Genomic DNA, 20,510 nt, shown 5'->3' with positions numbered 1-20,510 from the left:
CAGCAAAGGGATCAGGGAGTCACGCTTCAGTTCTTTTGTCCTCAAAACCCTCTGCTAATGCTACATAATGGTAGGGGTTCACAGGGGAGCCACCAACAGTTGTACTGTTTTCACAAAAGATAAAAAGGAAGTCTCATTAGACAACATTATAAAGCAGTATCGTTGTACACCTATTAAATTGGCTTCTTACATTGTAATGATGAGAGGCTTATGTGAATGTGGTGAAATTGCTCACTTGTATGCTGTTAGTTGTGTTGCAAACTGGAAACTCACTTGGTCATGAAGATGGTCATATATTCCATGACCCAGGAATATTTTAAGATTGTGTAATACTCTATTATGTAGATGTATTATAATTTATGCAGTAATAATAAAGTATGATCCTCCTATTGGTTATTATAATAAGTTGTTTCCATTTTTTTTGGTTTGTTTTAGCTAGTATAAAGATACAGGGTTTTTCTTGATATTACAATAAAAATGTTCAACAATAGGAAAGTATTGATTAAACGGAATATTTTGCATCCATTAAAAAATAGGTAGGAAAACCATAAAACCACCCAGAAAGTCATTAGAAAACAATACTAGATGAAGAAAAGCAGAATGCAGTATTATGCCTGTACTAAGATTACAGCTTTAGAAATATGCTTGAAACCAGAGACAGAAGGAGTAAGGAAAATAGAAACAGCAGATATGATGGAGCATGAGTGTAATAGATCATTAAAATTATTTCCATTACAGTTACAATATTGTTAGCGCAAAAAAGCAAAAATCCAACATACCCAAACTCAAGAGGCCAATGATTCAGTACTTGCTAAGTACCCAGGACAAAATGACAATATTGCATTGTTGCAGCATGAGTTCAGATTCCACAGAAATTACCTGCAAGTTGAGCTGTGACGGCTTGGAAGGGCAGCTTTCGGAACATGTCCACTAGGGGCTGTACTTTTCTTATGTTGACTAATTCGTGTTTGCCATAATCCAGCTCATACACAGATACCAGTCCATTGGTCAGGATTCCTTTTAAAAGCACCCTGTGCCACCTAGATGTACATTAGATTAAAAAGGAAGAGAAAATACATCAATATCTCCTTTAAGGGCAAGAAGTATGTTATGATAAAAAGAAAAATTAATGCAAATCATGGTTACGAAAAAATTGTATTGTCATAAAAAGTTTTAAACACATTTCCTGCTTCTTTTTCCAAAGGTTACTTTTCTCTGCTTTGCCCCTGTCTTATTTGATAGAATTTGCTCATTCAAGAGACTTTTATGGGCCTCATGGAGTTAGTGAAGGAAACAGACACATAAATTGCCAACCATCATTAAGTAGAATGAAACAAACACCATGGAAGATGATCAGGACAAAGCCAGGGGATCCCTTCACTGAAAGAGAGTGGACAGAAGATGGTCACATGTCTGGATATGGTGGATGTTTGAAAGACGGAAAGAGAGAGAGGCAAGCAGGACCAGCTGGGGCTGAAGAAATGCTTGAGAAGAAAAGCACAGAGGACTGGAGAGGGCGTGGTGTTTTGGAGCAGAGCAAACCTTCCAGTAAGAGAGTGGAATGCATGGAAGAATGGAAGAGAAGTCAGACTAGGAAGGCAGGCTGGGGGCAGATCAAATAAGTTTTGGAGAAAAAGTCTGCAATTTTAATTATGACAAAGACATTAAAAAAAGAACAAAACAGAATATTCAACCCACCACCTAAAATAAAGAACCTGGAAAAGGCGGAAGAATATGAGGGAAGTGGAGTATGGCTTCAGATCTGGAGCTCAAGGCACCAGAAGCAAATCCACATGAATCTACTTATCCCCACCGAACCTACATCAACATCATTAAAATGAGAAAAGCCTGGACTTCAAGGTTAATATACGAAAGATCATTTTAAAGTCATATAGTCTCAAATACATGATTAAGAAGTATTACTACATGAAGGAAAGGAAAATTGTTCATAACAGCTAAAAGAAAGTGTCTATGGAGGTGGTCTCTGCTGCTGAATGGTGTAAATTGGACTCTAGTTCAGGTGGCACGGTCAGTCATTCTCTGGAACAGGCTTACCAGCCAGAAGCCAGAAGCCCACTAGAACAGCAGGCCCTGTACTGCAACACACTGCTGGACTGGGGCTGGTGGGAATGGACCGATTCTCCAGCCCATAAACACCTAGTATAGGAAACCTATGCAGCTGCTATAGGATGAACTACAGAGAAACCCCAAAACAAAAAGGTCAGCTTTCAACACTGACTGGGGGCTTCTGAGGGAACTCCAGGAACCTTCAGACAGGCTCAAAGTGCAGCAAGCAATACTCCATGAGTCCCACAGACAACTGGGACACAGAAAGGATACATAATATGTACATGAGCGTTGGGGGCCAAATAGACCTGAATTGGAATCCCATCTGGGCCATTTTCCAGTTGTGTCACCTGTTTAATATTTAATGTAAATTCACTTACAGAAATAATATATGGACAGTGCCTAGGACATTACTTGGCTAATAATAGGCACTCGGCAAAGGATAGTTATCATCATTATTATTGAAATGAAGACAAGCTACTATAATAAGAACTTCAGACCAAACCGAAGAGAAATTTTCACATGTAGAAATATTTTCAGTATAGGTTGCTAATCTGTGTACGTACAAAACGAGATACACTTGGTTTCCACCAATAGCATCATCTTAAAATTGTACAGGGCAAATTGGTGGTGGTCTGTGTTTTTAGTCTACAAATAGGTGGTATAGACTAGTGAAGAGACAGTCGAAAACTGATGTGTTGTATTTCTATTTAGTTTTCAACTTTCAAAACTAATAGCTTAAGTAAAGGCTTCAGTTTTGACTAGATAACTAAATTTCAGTACTGGCATCACCTGTAATTTGTTAAAAACAGATTCTGGAGCTCCATCTGCAGAGTGCGTGATTCAGAATGCCTGGGGAAAGGAAGAAGAATCTGCATTTTTAATACGTTTTCCAAGTTATTCCTATGCCGAGATAGATTTGGAAACCACTGTAATAAAAATATGTATCTAAAATTCCTAAGTCTTAATTTGTCTTAGTTGGGAACAAGGTTTAGTATATAGTCCTGAGTCTTAAGAAAGACAGAAGCTCTAAACATTTTATATTGATTCAGTTCATGAAATTAAAAAAAATCAGATTATCTGTTTTTATATACAAAACATCCCTTGATTATCAAGGACAAATTAACTAAAGTCCAAGAGTCCCATGGTTCAAAGCCATGGAGGGCAGAATGGGGAGTGTGAGGGCTAATATTGTAGGTCTTCAGTTTATGTGTTCTCCTTCCTACCCAACCCCTTTCCTCCAAGGAAGATCTCCTCATCTTTAATCATCATTAATCTGCCCCCCCAGAAAATGATCACATTAGTTTGGTTTTCAATTGTGATTGAATTATCTTACAAAGAGTTCTGATTGAGGCAACCTATGCAAACTAAATTAGACTCATTTATGCTTGCAGTTACAAATATGTCGGTAAACATTTTTTTTAAAGATGAAAAGCTTATGGCATACAAGTTGTATGTTTTTTCAGAATGAGAGCTATTATACTCTTCACTTTTGAGAGTTAAAAATTAGGCTTTTTCTCCCATGAAAATGACAAAATTTTATATATGCCTATGCTTGCTGTCTTAAGAAAGAAAATATTTCATATAAGAAAATAAGCAGTTTGACCTTTCAAACTGAGTTTTGGGGTGTGTGTGTTGGGGGGCCGTGACTGTTCTTTGAGTTCAGCATCAACAAATAAGTTTGTTCCTTTCTCCTGGGCAAGCTGGCAAAGGAATAGGACAGGGCATTGTGTCATTTCCCAAGGCTTCATGGCCTGAGTGGAGAATGGGGTGTCTGGGCTTCACTTGGATGAAACCAGCATATCCTGAAGGGCTTTGGGGAGGGGGCTGTGGACTCAAGAGTGAAAATATTAGAAAAAAGATTGAAGTGCTAAAGAAATGTAAGAGAAAGTATGTTCTCACAACCCCAAGGCCAAAGAGTAGTGAAATAAGCATTGTTGCTCATGATGAAAGATGGGAAAGATGCCAGGATGCAGGTAACAACATAAAGCAAGAGTCTTGCCATCTTCCAACAAGTAATTTTTCTTCTAGGAATCTATCCCACAAATAATCAGAAATAGAGATTTATGTTCTCTATTATAACAGTGAAAAATACAGGAGAAAAAACCTTACATAACAAAATAAAATGGTAAGTAAATTATGATTTCATTGGGAGAAAGGAATTCTGTATGTCATCATTAAAATAGCCATTATAAGGATGCCTGAAGAAATTTTATCACAGGGAAAAATGTTCACAGCATAATGTTAGATGAAAAAGCAGGTACAAAGTTATATAGACTAATAATATACCAACTATATAAATATGCACACATAAAACTAGAGGAAATACATAAGTAGTTTAACAAGTATTATGTGTGGGTGGTTGATTTTAACTTCTTATGCTTTTTTGTATTTTAAAAATTTTCCACAATAAACATTTTATTTTTAAAATAAAAAGTCATTAAATGAAAAAACCTGGTTATTTTCTAAATAAAAATATTTTCCTAATATAAAAATAGAAAAAAATGTTAAACTTTCATTTTAGTTATATACTTGGGTTTTAACAGGAATATGGCCAATATATTTTTTATAAATGACATCGTTTTAAATATTAGAAAACCGCAAAAATTACTGGGTTTGTTTCATATTCAAAATTCCCATTAGTACAGGTCAAAGTCCCCCTGACAAGATTAAGGCTGGCATCATTTTACACATTTTTCTTAGGAGTAGAATAAAATGCTTTGTCCAAGGACCTACTTATTTTCCACTTTTGCAGCATACACTTGGTCTTTTTCCACCACTATGTGGCGCTCTTCAGACACACTGTAATACAGAATCATCTCTTCCATCAGAACTTCCAATTTATGAATCTCCTGCCAAGGCTGGATGATGAAGTAGCCTGGGTGACAGGCCACAGGCACGTACACATCCATGTGTTCCCCTGGCTTTGACAAGAGGACAGGAGGTGGTAGTTCCTCCGTGGAGAAAGAGCCGGTGTGGTCTACCATGGACTTTTTGATGACATCTGTGAGGTTCTTTCTGAAATTCTCTCCAGTGTTGCCTGACACAGGCATGTTGCCATTTTTGCTGTCGGGAGAGCCAACTCCACTGGATATGGCACTCAAAAACACATCCTTCTGATGCTTCCACAAGTCTGCATTTGTAATCTGGCGATTAATACTGCGATGAGGATCAGGGAAGTTCTTAGGGGTAAATAAATAAACATGTGCAATCCCTCTGGTTTCATCCACTTTTGTAACCTTTGGAAAATACAAAAAAAAAAATACAGGACATACAAGTTCACATTAAATTTTTAGAGGTAGTTATAGTAACCTTAATCATTAGAACACAGTATTTTGCCAAAAAACTTGCTAAAATCCATTTTATTTAAGGAAAGACAAATTATCACAGCTTGGCAATGAATGGGCTCTAAGTCAAAATAGTCTAGGAAACAGTGCACCTTATGGAAATAAAAAATTCCCTAATCTTTAAAAACTCTGAGAAAACTGTAACTTGCTATAGGTCATTATCACTGAGAGAAAGGAATTCTATATATCATGGTTAAAATAGTTTAAATTAATGACATTTCAAAACACTTAAAGTAGATATTATAAGTATGATGAAACCCCCATGTACTCATCACCCAGCATCAATAATAAAAAACAATCACAATGATGGCAAAATGATTTATGAGCATTCTGCTTAAGGCTGGTGTATCCTCAAGACTGGGAAGGGAAGGAAAAAGCTCTGACATCCACCATATCTGTAAGCAACCCTCTTTCAAATTCTTTGTCTGATCCTAGTATATATCCTCTCCCCTTTCCCCATCTCCAATTACATGGGAGGAGAGGGACCTGGGGAGAATAAGAGGAAGCGAGCTTCACAGAACGGGTCAAAATTAGTTTTACACTTTTTGCCCAGGAGAGCTTCTGACTACCTAACCACCTTAATTCTTTCTGCCTGAGGGGTGTTTGTATGGAAATACCATACATTAATAATTGGGACTGTATTGCTGTGTGTCCCAAGGGGCTAGGTGACTGTTGGCTATTCTCATCAGCAACTCTGGTTTATCTTAGGAATGATAAAAATAAGATACTTCCAGCCACATCTATCTTTTACCAAATAGGGATAGAAATGAAAGGCAGGAACATAGGCCTGGAGAGAGGAAGATAACAGTAAGGCAACCCGTCTACAATAATTTACTTAAATGTTTTTTTCCAACAAGATGACTCTATTAAATTCATCCTCTGAAGTACTAATCAAATACTGACTGCAAATTCATTTTGATATTTATGATACAGAAGTACAATTTTTAAAATTAGCAAAAAGTATTTGTATTGAGTAACCATCCAATATTCTGGCTTTAGGAACTTAAAGAGTAGCTGAAAAAAACAGTATTATGTGACAACTGAAGAATATGACAGAGTACATAATTAAACATGTAATTGTACACAATAAACCCCAGAGGAATACAAAGACAGAAAAATCAGTGCTAGCTAGAATAATCTGGAGGTCTTCATGAAGATATTTTTCAAGGACATTTCATTTTAAATGTTTATATAAAACAATAATGCAATTTTCATCAGTTAACAGAGAAAAAAATTATCTTCTTAAGTTTGTATTCTTGGAAATATGAGCAATGTTTTTGATTTAAAGATGCAAAAGTACAGAAAAAGAAACAGGTAGTGAAATAAGTGCAGCAGATTAAATAAACTTTAGGAAAAAGAGGCTAAACACCACAATTATAAACAAATGATTGGTTTATATTCTACTTTATGAATAAAAAAATAAAGGATTTATTTAAATGATCTTCAGAAACATTTATCAAGAGATATTTGGTCCCTTTGTTGAAGACTTAATTCCTTATCATGAAGCAAAATAGAAGTGGAGAACCAGCTCTGGTATATTAATAATGGAAAAAAGTATAAGAAGGGTTTAAAAATAATACTGGAGACTTAGGATAACTTCTTAAATAAAATAAGAATTAAGCCATAAAATATCTTACAGCTACACATGTAGCCAATGTCCTGAATATAAAAAATGTGTTAGATGTGGAAGCATCCATTTTACAGTGAGATAAAATTCCTTCACAAAAACTAAATGAGCCCTGATGGCTGCCAGCTCCCTTTCTAAATCTATCAATCCTAATAAGATAACTAACCTTAATGCTACAGTCTGAGCAATTCAAAACAGAATCTCTTAACCAAAGCACAGCATCTGGTGTCCACATGCCAATAGATTGTGGAAGATCCGCTAAACAGCACTTAATGGCCTGAAAAGAAAATATGATAAAAAAGTGAACACACCATGTTAAAATACCTAGTTATGAGTAATGTTAATATTATTTTCCTACAAATCAAATGTTACCGAGATAGACAGCAAGCAACAACAGCTAATAATGACAATCACAGTTCCTGTTTCAAGGATCTGCTATGCTCCCAACTCTATTTCTATAAATACCATTGTCTTTACTTCTATATGAGCCAGGGCTAACCCCAAGAACTCCGTATACTTCACACTGTACAATACCTCCGCATGTTGCAGCCCCATTTCACAGCCGGGGAAATGGACTCAGAAAGACTGTATAAGATACCAAAGTTGCAAAGACAGGGTTGGAACTTTTATCAAAGTCGACCCTCTAGCCCAACTTAAAAAAAAAAAATTGTCATTTGGAGGAAATCTGACTCCTGTTGCTTCATTCAGCACTTCCTGAGTACCTCGTGGGTACCAGGCACATTTGCTTGCCTTTTGAAGGAGGCTGTAATGAGAATTAAGGAGGGTGAGAAGAACTGAAATAAATCCACAGGTCCCTAAAAGCCTCCTTTTCCCCAGTGCTTTTTAGCTCCTACCATCACTATATAAGCATCTGTAGAGCGGCTACAGCAGAGGCTAAAAGGTGAACTCAGGGATTTCCTTCAGCTTCCAGCAAATTCGAATAGACAAAAGCAATTTTGTGAAAGGGAGGAAACCCAGTTCCAGGATTCCTTTTCTTCTCTGAGCCCCTTCCCCTCTTCCTGCCTTTCTCCCTCAGGGGATCTAAGCCTCTCACTCTGTTCTGGGTGGAGAGGAGGTCATTTAGAGCAGAGGCAGCACACTTGAATATCTGCTGGGCAGGCAATGAGGGAGTGGGGCACGCCCGATGGGGCCAGCACAGAAGTCTCCATACTCCCAAGGAGCACTGCCCCACAAAGAAGAGTGTGTAGCAGCGTCAGATTTTCCAATTTGTCAAGAGAGAAGCTACAAGTAGGAATTTTTTGTGTGAAATTTTCTAATTTTAAAATCCTGGCAACCAATTCACATTTTTAAAATACCGTAAGAGCCAAGAGCCAAAACTCATTATTTAAGGGTTGGCTTTGGCTGACAATCCATTGGTTTGGTACTATGATCTTGGGGAGATGCTGTGAGCCAGAGGCTTGGGCTAGCTAGCTTTTAAAGTTTTCTCAACCAGCAGTCTTCACATCTGTCAGATAATAAACCTAGATAAGTTTATGAAAAAAAAAAAGTTTAGTGATTGTTAAAATGCTGTAGCATATAAGTGGTACTGTTGTGGACTTTCGGATAGTCAGAGTGGTGGGACAGATTCCCAACTGCCCTCCAGCCCAGGGGATCTTTTCTAGGTAAGGCTGGCCCTGCATGGTTGTTCCAGTAAGTGGTATAATTAAGTCAGACTAGCACTTAAAGGTCTATCAATTTCCAGAATTACAGCTGAGCAACAGACAGTAAAATGATTTTGAAAAAAGCTTCTCTGTAATAGTCATGGCTAGGAAAAGCAATGGTGATGGGAGGGAGAGACATGTCAAAAGCCATGCTAATTATGAACAATGTTTTATTCACTGAGTTTAATGGCAAAAGATATCTTCTTGAAAATATCAGTAAATGGGCATTTTGAAGTTGTAGAATGCTGAATAGTTCTATTTTTTAAAGATACTAATTTCTGCACAAATCCTCTACTTCTCCTAAAGTTAATGAGTAGTTCTAAACAATTCAAAATAGTCAAAATCCTTATGATCTGAACATTCACAAATAAGGAAATAATCGGCTGAAGTTAATCTTTTAATTAAAATTTACGGGGGGAAAATCATTGAGAAAATGTGTCTAAACAGATTTCCAAAGAAAATGGTTACCTAATTAAACTAGAAACTCTAAAAATAAACATTTATATGCAATATCCCAGAACTGTGTAAAAGTTGGTACTGGCATCTAATTTCAAAATGGAACCTGTAACTGGACAACACAGCTTACTGACTGGATGTTCCTGAAAACAAACATTTCTCAAGCAATACTCTGTAAATATGACTGGTCTTCTTGTCTAAGTCAGCCACGTTTTACTTCTGAAAACCAGTAGACAATCACATTTGGAAAACTTCCAACGTTCTTAAAAACTAACTAATGAGATCAAAACTGAGAAGGCATCTTACAATAAGATTATGAACACATCCAAATCTGTTCCAGCAAATCTCCCAGGCTGGCAACATTGTACCTGAGGTGGTATTGCAATCATTTCTTGTAGAAACCGAGGTGGAATTTCCCTGAGCTCTGACACTTTTACAGATGTCACAGTGCCAGAGTCCAGGAACTGAACATCAAGAGCCCGACTGCTGTGAACGTTTGTGATCTGAAATGAGATAAGTGTTGGCTAATTTATGAGCATATTCAAAAGACCAAAATGCTTCTGTGCAATTACATTTTGTACAATCCTGAACTGTATATTAAAAGCAACAGACTATCAGTGTTAAAATTTTCCCTTAATTCAAAATGTATTTATTTACTATTCTTTTTTTTTTGAGATGGAGATGGAGTGTCGCTCTGTTGCCCAGGCTGGAGTGCAGCGGCATGATCTCAGCTCGCTGAAACCTCCACTTGCTGGGTTCAAGCTATTCTCCTGCCTCAGCCTCCCAAGTAGCTGGGATTACAGGTTTCTGTCACTACACCCAGCTGATTTTTTTGTATTTTTAGTAGAGGTATGGTGGGTTTCACCATGTTGGCTAGGCTGGTCTCAAACTCCTGACCTCAAATGATCCACCCATCTCAGCCTCCCAAAGTGCTGGGATTATAGGCATAAGCCACCACACCTGGCCTACTAAATATTCTTTTAGAGTAGAATCGCTTTCAACATTGAGTTAATCTAATCAGCAAATTGATAATAAACAGTAAAATATAGTTATTATTTCTCTAATTCTAGGACATGATTTATTATAAAATTATTTGATAACTGCTGATTATAAGATACAGTCTGTTCTCCAAAATATTAAAATAAAAGGGAAAAACTATTGTTTTGGGGTCAAAGCAATGATTACCTTTGCAATTATTTGTATAACTATCAGGAATAAATACACAATTAAACATGGGGTCTGCTTTTCACTAATTACTTTTTCTTCCCTGACTTTCCATACATCACTAAGAAAATGTGTACTCAAACCTTTTGTCTATGTTGAAGGCATACAATACGTAATTTGATAATAATAAAAATAATACTAGGCATTTATCTAAAGTATTTGGACATACACTGAGAAGGCTTCTTTTTGCCAAAAATGCATAACCTAAATTTAAACATGAAGATACTCAAATTGTGAGATACTTTAAAAAACAGTGCTATTCTTCAAAAGTCAGGAACAGCAAAAGAAAGACTGAGCAACTGCCAGGCTGGAGGATACTAAGAAGGCACGCCAACTAAAGGCAATGCAGAATCTGGGATTGGATGCTGGACCAGAAAAAGGACTTTGTGGGACAATTCAGGAAATGTAAGTTCTGTGGATTAACTAATGGTTTTGTATTGTGTCAATTTCCTGAATTTGACAATTATGCAGTGGTTATATAGATGTTAACATCTGCAGATGGCAAAAGGCCAACAAGACCTCTTGGTGCTATTTTTGCAACAGTAAAATTATTTCAAAATAAAAAGTTAAAAAATTAGTATTCATACATTTATATATTTTAAACTAAATAACACAGAGCTTTAAGATCTGAAGAATGCCATGATCTTTTCAATGAGTCATGTTTTTGAAGTTTATACCTACGCACATAACCCTTGGTCATATGACCCAAGATTTCAGCCTTCTGACATACATTCACATTAATAGCAGTAATTACTTCAAAACTGCTGCTTTTATTAAAGTAGACATAACCATTTTATTTAAATAATGAAAAAAATCACTACAATTAAGTTATCAAAATGTTGCTGTGTAGCATTTAAAAATTCAATAAAGCAATGATTCTTATCTTGTGGGGGTTGAGAATGTTATAAAAATTATGCATACATTTCCCCCCAAAATATATAATACAAGCACACACACAATTTGCAACAATTCCAGGAGGGTTGAGGGACCCCCTGAAAGTAGAGGTCCTTGCACCTAGGTTAAGAAACTCTGTATCAAAGGGAAAAAAAAGAAAAAAAAAAGCCCATTTTTTTTCTTAATTTTTTTAAGCCTTTTGTTTTATTTTTTATTTATTTTTATTTTTTTGGTTTTGTAGAAATAGTATCTCACTACTTTGCCAAGTTTGGTCTCAAACTCCTGACATCAAGTGATCCTCCTGCCTTGGCCTCCCAAAGTGCTGAGATTACAGGTGTGATCCACCTCAAACTAGATGGAGGGAGGGAGGAAAATCAACCACAAAAATCCAAAACCTGCCTTTTTAAAAACATATAGAAACACAAGATAGACCATAACAAACCTCCTTTCAAGTTAATAACTGAGCTTACAAGAAAATATGACAACTGTTTAGTGATTAGAAACAGAAGAATGTGAACATTAAAGCCAAAATTGTCCTAGGCAGGAGACATGGCCTTAGATCCAGGCAGGAGGCAGGGAGGATCTGAGATTGCCCCATGAAGCCACAGTTCTTAAAGGGATATACTCTCAATGGAAGAGCAAATTTGAAGAACAATTAAGCAAGATCTAGTAAAATTAAAGATATGCATTCCCAATACCTAGAAACTCCATTCCTATGTATGTACTCTGGAAGACACAGAAAGGAAGGTTCACAAAATTAGGAACAATCTAAATATTCATCATCAGGAAGATGGAGTGATAACGCTGCATATTTATACCGTTGAATCATACAGCAGTAAAAATAGATGAACTAGAGCTGCACACATCAACATGAACGAATCTCACAAACATCATGAAAAAGCATGACCAATACATCTTACCACTTAAAGTCTGAAAATATTTATTTATTTAGTTATACTTATTCATTTACTTTTATATTCTATACACACATTCATTAATATATTTCCAGTATCTAAACATTAAAAACATATAATAAAAGTGTGTGTCTATAGGTACAAATGCAGTAATAATATAAACAAGTAAGAATGAGGGAAAAAAAAACAAATAAAACTGGGAGTGGAGGCAGGAGCAAGGAGATGTAAACTTTGTTTGACCATAACTTCAATCAGAAAACTTCACCCATACTGGTCATGTTTTATTTCAAACTGATGATGAATCTGTGACTGTTTACTCCACTTTTTAAAAAACCTACGTGTATATTTGAAATATTTCACAATAAGTTAAGATTAAAAAGCCAAGTGACTGATTTTTACCTCTACTCGTAACCATTTTCCTTTGCAATGGAAGAGGCAGATTTTCCCACAGAAGGGTAATGAAACAAAGCACTCGGAGGTCATGTGCTACAAAACAGAAATGCATGATACTCTTATTACTCTTAGCAAAGAGCATATTGCTACACCATTAGAAAAACAGATCACTGTGGCACTAGCAGACTTAACTCACATGTAATCAGACTTCCTGTGAGCCCTTTCCCCACAGGGAGCGCACTGCAATGGATGCAGCAAATACACAGGGTTATAAAACTTTTGACTTGTTAACTCATATATTTGTTGACGTCAGTAGTTTACTCTCCCTACACGCACATGGATCATAAAACAGCATTGTTAAAATGTCTAAAAACATTAGCATAGAGATCATCATGATTCGTTTAGGCACTGGCTCCATCAATTACACAAGAAGAGAGGTGTTGAACCTGACAAAAAGGAGGGTAACATGGATGAAAAGTGAGGAGGTTGTGCTAGTCATCTGTAAGGCCTATTCTTTTCATCTCTTCACATTTAGATGCAAAGATAACATCTTAATTCCAAAACAAGAGAAATGTTATCAACATAAATATGTATGTCAGTGCCAGTTAAATATCAACAAATCACAGCTATAAAAATGAGGTCTCCTCATTTTCCTCTTCTGCTATAGTTTGAAGTTGGGGGTACCTGTCCATGGTCTCTTTCTGTTCAGGGTGTGTGTTTCTACTCTCCCTAAATGCACTGTCTCACTTAGGTTACAAATGCAGTAGGAAATATTGAGTCCTTTTCACCACCATAGGTTATAAGGACAACATCTATACAAATGAGTCTCTGGAGTCAGCCAAGCTGGGTGGTTTCAGATCAGCCAAGCTAGGGGGTTTCAGATTTTTCCAAGGTAGACTTAAAATTAAACCTCTGTAAACAGAACAAGATAAAGCTACAGGAATGTCTCAATTCCAGACTGTACTTTAAATGCAGGTTTAACCTGATTCAGTGCATATTTTGGCATATATATTCTACATAAGACACTAGATTAGGTACTGTAAGGGATGCAGAAAATTGGTAACGCATAGTCTATGCTCTCAAGAACGATACACCCTACAAACGCAAGTAAGTACCCAAATAGCTAAAATACAAACCTGAACATAAATGCCCTGATATGCCTGATGTGCTTTGTGAGTTAGAGGGAAGGGTTCACTTCCAGGGATGAGGGGATAAGGGCAGAAGTGGTAGTAGGGCTTAGTGATTTGAAAACCATAGCATATTCTGAAATACAACCACAATGTCCTAACGGAGGTATGGAAACCTTTTTAAAAACTTAAAACACAATAAAACCTCTACAGAGTTTGATTCAGAAATACTAGAATTAAAGGATAAGGAGTTTATTAATACAATTTGAACCGCAGAACCACATTTATCAGGTGGTAGGTTCTCAGGGTCCATAAGAGCTCAAGGAGTGATGTCTGTGGAGAAAGATGAAGGCGGAATTAAGGAAGAAAGTTTTATTCTCCTTCTAAATTCTAAGGTTTCTCCTTGCCTGAGGCACAAGAGTCAGCTGGCTCTAGCAGACAGTCACAGGCAGCTGCACCGGGGGATTATCAACTGCATGTTATAAATAACACATCTACCGATTGCTGAGCACTTACTATATGCCAGGCACAGTGTCCTCAGGACTATCCTAGGATAGACACTACTGCTATCCTCATTTTACAGAAGATAACAGAAACCAGCAGAAACCAGTGTTGTGTTCTTCTTTTAAAGCTCTGAAATTCGGAGCTCTTACTTACTATTCTAGAGATTCCATTTCAGACTACTAAAAAATTCTTCATATTTACTCCATTTAGTAAATTACTCTTGTTTGTAATTTTAGGGCTCATTTTAGAGGTAGAAGAGGTTCTGCTATACCTTGCAATGGAAGTAGTCTTCTATTTTATGTAGAAGGTCACTGAGCTTGTTCAGACCCTTACAAGGCACCTGGCAGTAGAGTGTCCCATCAGAGCAAATATTAGTCACTTTGACATTTGTGTACATGGCGTCAACCTATAACAGACAAAGGACATCTCGTGAATGCTTGAGAACAGAATGCAGCTCTTGCCTACCTAAAGGGTATCTACCTAAACATCCCATTGTAAGTCTCTGCATTTTAAAATCTTAGAGTATATGTAAGATGAGATGCAATTTATAGCTTAAATGTACAAAACTAATTTGAATTATTCTCTTTTTAAAAGAAATAGCTAATATCATTTGTGTCAAGCACAAAATAGACATTGTGCATACATTCCCACATTCCATTGTCTGAAAGGCTAAGAATATCTTTAACGTTGGCTTATTTTCTCCCCATTTATTTAGAAAAAGAATTACATAAACCATGTTTTGCAACATTAACAGAAGTTAAAATAAACTCTCACAAAATCAAATCCATCAGCCTACTTTCTAGCCTACGTCCACAGGCCACATGAATTTGAGTCATTTTTAAAAATCATAATCAAAATAAATATTTAATTTTACCCATTTTTAGTCAAACCACAATAAATGTGAATAAAGACATTCACAGTCATTTTACTTATTAAAACAAAAGTTTTCCCACCGTTTCTATGAAGTCTTTAAAATGACCATTTTTAACATTTCATTCTATTCTCTTGAGTAGATATTCTATAATTGATTTAAAGGCTTCCTTCTTTGGGGACATTTATGTTATTCACATTTTTAAAAAGTTAATAAAATGTTAAAGCAAGTAATAAACATCTTCATAGACCCAATTTTTGGGGGGTCCATAAACATCTTCATTGACCCTCCTTTTGTGTTATTTTTCCTTATTATTTTACAAAATAATCTCATATAAAATCAATAGATGCTCACTGCAGGAACTGGAAAATAAAAAATCCAATTCCTAAGAAACAATTACTCTGAATGTTTTGGTACTTTTTTTTCCTTTCCAGCCCCACTGCCTACATTTTTCCCCCCTCAATGTAGATGTAATCTGTCTCAATTGTTAGCCTAAAATGTATAATATTCTGGTGATTTTCTCTCATACAATATGTGTAACAAGCAACAATGATCACAGTGGTACCTGCAGGTGAACCTCTAGTGACTTGTCACATATAGCCTTCAAGCAGGAGGCATTGATATTGATATCATCTTCTCCTGAGGTATCATACAGAACAACAAGTGGAATATCAGCTTTGTCAAGTATTTCCACTGCAAAGATCTTTCCACAAGTTAAAGATTCAACCACCTTCACTAGATCAGGGTCATCGCTTAGGACTTCCAAGCCTGAAAAATATTGAATGTTTTAATTTCTACTTAATTAGCAAAATCATTTCAAGATGAGTAGATGAATTGCGTCTTTTTTGACCAGTATCAAAATTATAAGCCTACTGCAAAATTATTCAATTTTATATGAAAGCTTTGTTTTATAATCTTTATCTTACCTCTTAGGTTTTAAAAAAATATAATGTGAATGCCGTTTTGAACGATACACTAAGGCAGGCATTCTTAAAACAAGCAGAAAAATGGATAATCAGAATTTCTATCTTGGGAGAAACAGTCTTCACTTTATACATGAACACATATTTAAAACAAAAAGACTAATACACATGAGAAGCAATCAGTCATGTCTCCCAGTCATATATTTGTAATGCACTTCCTACATATACATTTTCTTTCTTATAAAATGAACACATATTTATTGGAAATTGAGACAATCACTATTGTTTCTTTTTTTTAAAAAAGTATGCCATTATGACCCTTAGGATACCAAAGAACTTTCTGATTTATGAAAGAGAGATTAAACAGTGTTTAACATAACACAGGTACTAGGTGAATTTTGTTGTAGTCCACCTACTCTTTAAATTATTGGAAAACTGTAGTTCCATATAACACATAAGACAATTCTAAGTTAATGTATTAAACTAATAAAAACTAGTTCATATTTCCCCTAATGGTACTATGCTGCCTATTTCTATGTTTTACTACTTTAAATCCACAAGCTAAAATTCAGACTCCTCCTAAGTTTTTTCTTTGTCTTGTTCTGTTCTCCAGACATACAACTTTGAATTTTTCTCAAACATTTAATTTCAACACCTGAAATCCTGTCCTATGCTCTTGGTACATTCTTACCAAAACCAACTTCTAAAAGTTTTTAGTAAGTTTTAAAAATTTCTTCAGGTTTATCTCACAGATAAGAGTCAAACCAGGCTCCTGTGACATAAGAATTCATCCCACTGGGGAGGAGGCATTTCTTCAGGTACTAATTTTCATGAAATAATTATAATTATTTTCTGCATTTGACACAAGATCCCCTGGCATGGTGCATATTTCAATGCCTTTTTTTTTTTTTTAAACATGAACATGACCAATGTGTCCTCTGTCTTTAAGTTTCATTCAAGTGGATTCCTCTGTTTCCTAATCCAGGAGGAAGGAAAAGGACAAGATACATGTACTATGCAAGAAGCTGCATGTGACCTATAATCAAACTCATGCTTGGGTACATAAAGGTGTGTCAGTCCTAAGCATCACCACAGTCCATCTCACCAGGAAAGGGGCTGAGAGTCACCTAGCAACACGCTGAACAACGTACTGAAACTGATCAAATGTCATGAAACAGGGCCTCTATCAATTGTTACTAGGGTAGTCAGAACAAGAAAAATCCTTTCAAGATGCCTAATAGACGTTTTTATATATAACATAAAATATAAAAACATAACATTTTTATAATATCTTATAAAAACACATTTGACATGAATTTATTTAAACCTTTCAAGAAATAACACATGATAACACAAGATACTTAGTCCATTTTATATTCAACCATCCAAAAGCAGAGTGGTAATAACCTATCAAAATGGAGGAGTTATAAAAAAAGTTCCTCTTACCTGCAAGCTTACATTTCGTAGCTTGAAATGAGAGTGAACAAAACTTCGGGTTTAATTTGTATGCTTTGCTCTTTTCAACATTTTCACTAAAACCATAGTCAACATAGCATACCTAATGATTTAAAAAAAAAACCGTTTAGTTCTTCATCCTCTCTTTAAAAAATTCATTTGATACACTTGATTGGCTCAATTTTATTCCATAATCAGCAAGCTGAGTGGTACAGTGGCACCTGGAAAAAGCTGCGGAGGTGCCCCTGACTTACCACAGAAGAGAAAGGCTGAAGCTGAGACCAAGGAAACCAACGCTACTGGTTCCAGGCCCTAGTTCTCTACCTCACTCTACCCCTCAATGGGAAGAACAAGACTGCTCAGCCCTGCCACCTTGCTACTGCCGGTCTCTCAGCAGCATATCTACCTCGTTCTGCCAGCTCTGCTCCCCTCCCCTTTGGTACTTTCATTACTATCATGACACCTGCATCAGCTTATTCTTTTTTGAGTTACACACTTCCACCTGTTCCCTGGAGAGCAGTATTTGTTTCTACAGCAGGCATCATCCTTGCAGTACTTATCAGATTCTAAATCCCCAAAGCAGCATTTGTGATGGCTGCTCTCAGCTACTGTGCTTCCAGGGACCGAGACACTTCATCAATGACAACAATAGTATCACAGCTGAACAACATGGAATTCTAAACTGAAAAATAGGTGTACCTATTTTTTTCAAGGGTGTGAAGCTGGGTTGGGCCTTCATCCAACTCAGCAAAAGGCCCTAAGTCTGCTGGACAGAGGTCTGTGTTTGCAGAAACCTGCTTGACTTTTCCTCACCATTAGCACAGATTATTAAGAGCCTGAATGTTATTTTTAAGAGTATTTACAGAACCTTCAGTTTAAAAAGATTATCTAAACACAAAGGCTTTTGAGAAAAATAAAAATCTAGAAACATTAAGCTATGGTTTAGGATAGTAACTAAGAACCTAAGGGAAAATGTTGAAAATCTACTATGCAACATCTCTAATTAAAGCAAATGATGGTTATTTTTTAAACAAACAAACAAAAACAAAGCAAAACAAAAGAACAACAAAAACCAGGGCAAAGTCTTGGCTAAGAAATACCAAGTAACATGAAGTAGGTTTCTTTGACTTCCTCCCTGAATATAAAGTCCATAGGCCAGCTTCTTAGTACCTAGATTATAGTACTAAACACACAAAACAAAAACCCTCCCCAGCAGAGACTCTAAGGGAAAAAAGCAGAAGACACCACTAACTCCTTTCCCTGGCCATGTGATAAGTGAGCCTGTGGGGCATTTCTATACCATATCAGAAAGATCATCTCTTAGAATCCACATCTGACTCAACACTGACTTAGGCCTAGATTGCTGGCAGGGCTGCACATCAGGCAGCTGGCCATTTAAGTGCACAAGTCTATTTCTCCAATCCTAAATTAGCACCTGTTTTTGCTTCTCATAGGCCTCAGGAGTCAGGCAGCTCTCATTTCCTTTAATAGCTATCACCATCTACAATTTAGACTGTTCTTCCCAGGCCCAAAATGAAGATAACATGGTCTAACAATAGGACATAGCGTGCAAAATCATGACTCCTGGGAAATTCAGGATGTATTCTCAGCGCAAAAACAGATTAAAAAATAACTGCTCCAAAAGCTTCAAAGTGTTTCTGAACTGTTTGTAGCTTGTTTCTCTTCTTCCTCATTTTTAATCATAATATCACATATTTGTATGGCAACTGCAGTTTATAAAACACTTGTCCATGCATTGTCCAGTGTGACTCTCACCACACTCTCCCCTGTGTCCTTCATTCTGTGAGGGCTCAGTAATCTCTCTTTCTCTCTAATGTCCTGGGATCAGGGCCAGTAGTCACATAATCCTGGCATGAGGCCCCAGTCTATTCCTGGTTCTCTGGCACCATCAAGTGGCCAAAGGTCTCCCAGCATCACCAGCAGACACCCCTGGGATGTGGACCTCAGTCAGGCCAAACTGGCACCAGTCTCAGTGGGTAATCACATCATCCTGGTTTCTCCTACTCACCAAGGATCTGACAGGGAAGGCAAAGAGGGAATCGGTATCCACCACCAGCCAAAGTTCAATTCAAATGAAGCAAGACTGGTACTAAGTAGCTGGGGTTTCTCCAAATAAAGAGAGAAATAGTCTCTGTCAGCTTCATGGGAATATGGGGAACAAGTTCAGGCCCAGATTGCTCCAATCACTGCTGTCACAAGAGCTTGCTACTGCACAAGATACCAAGCCACCTTTTTTATTCTTCATGACCAGCCCATAACTCTCAGCAGTAATGACAGGCTGGTTGCTCCCTTCTACGAGAGATGCTTCCTTTTTCTGGCTTCTGTGATACCACTCTCTTGCTTTTTCTTCTTTGGCCATCTTTGCATGCTTCTCTGCTCCCCTTATGCCTCCATGTAAATGCTGAAGGGTTTTAGGACTTGGCCCTAGGGCCCTCTTCCTCTCTATGTGTATTCTCTCTCTAGGTGATCCCATCTCGACCCGTGACTCCACATAGCACCTATACACTGATACCTCCCAACCGGACACATCTCCAGTCCTAACTGCTTCTGAGCTCCAAATTCATCCATGTGACATCTGATAGCCATTCTCAAACCTAGTAGGTCCTACGAAATTCTCAATTGTTCTCCATAATGGTTTTTGTCTCTGATTTCCCAATTTCAACAATGGCACCAATATCCAATCAATTGCTCAAGCCTCAAACCCAGTAGCTATCTTGAATCTTCTCTTTTGCTTACCACCCACTTCCAACAAGTTATTGTCCTGTCAGTTCTACCTCCAAATACATCCTGAATCTCTTCCACTACCTCCATCTTCACTAATCTAGGTGACAAGGTAGCTGGCTATTACAATAGCCAGCTAACCAGTATTACTTTCCTTCCGTGCCCTACTATAATACAAACTGTTCCCCAACAGTCCCAGAATGATTTCTGAAGCATCTAAATAAGATCACATCACTCTGCTTATCTCTTCCTTCAGAGTTATTTTCTATCATAGTACCTTGGTTATTTCCTTCCTTGTACTAAAA

The 20,510-nt window shown here is 36.9% G+C and overlaps 1 protein-coding gene across 4 annotated transcripts in view; it reads right to left on the bottom strand.

The window, feature by feature from the left end:
• Positions 1–20,510, bottom strand: part of TDRD7 (tudor domain containing 7) — an 84,915-nt gene that overhangs the window by 6,460 nt on the left and 57,945 nt on the right. For all 4 annotated transcript variants that reach the window (XM_032240129.1, XM_032240133.1, XM_032240132.1 and 1 more), the window contains 8 exons: positions 17,455–17,566; positions 15,651–15,853; positions 14,486–14,620; positions 12,590–12,676; positions 9,527–9,661; positions 7,208–7,318; positions 4,804–5,306; positions 880–1,040 (listed from right to left, as the gene is read on the bottom strand). In XM_032240129.1, the coding sequence (XP_032096020.1) occupies positions 880–1,040; positions 4,804–5,306; positions 7,208–7,318; positions 9,527–9,661; positions 12,590–12,676; positions 14,486–14,620; positions 15,651–15,853; positions 17,455–17,566 (1,447 nt within the window). The remainder of the gene's footprint in view (positions 1–879; positions 1,041–4,803; positions 5,307–7,207; positions 7,319–9,526; positions 9,662–12,589; positions 12,677–14,485; positions 14,621–15,650; positions 15,854–17,454; positions 17,567–20,510) is intronic.

The sequence above is a fragment of the Sapajus apella genome, unplaced genomic scaffold (genome assembly GCF_009761245.1).
Source record: "Sapajus apella isolate SASKATOON/1434 unplaced genomic scaffold, GSC_monkey_1.0 scaffold46, whole genome shotgun sequence".
NCBI lineage: Eukaryota > Metazoa > Chordata > Mammalia > Primates > Cebidae > Sapajus > Sapajus apella.
The sequence above is the reverse complement of the archived record's forward strand: the minus strand, read 5'-3'. Positions and strand labels throughout refer to the sequence as shown.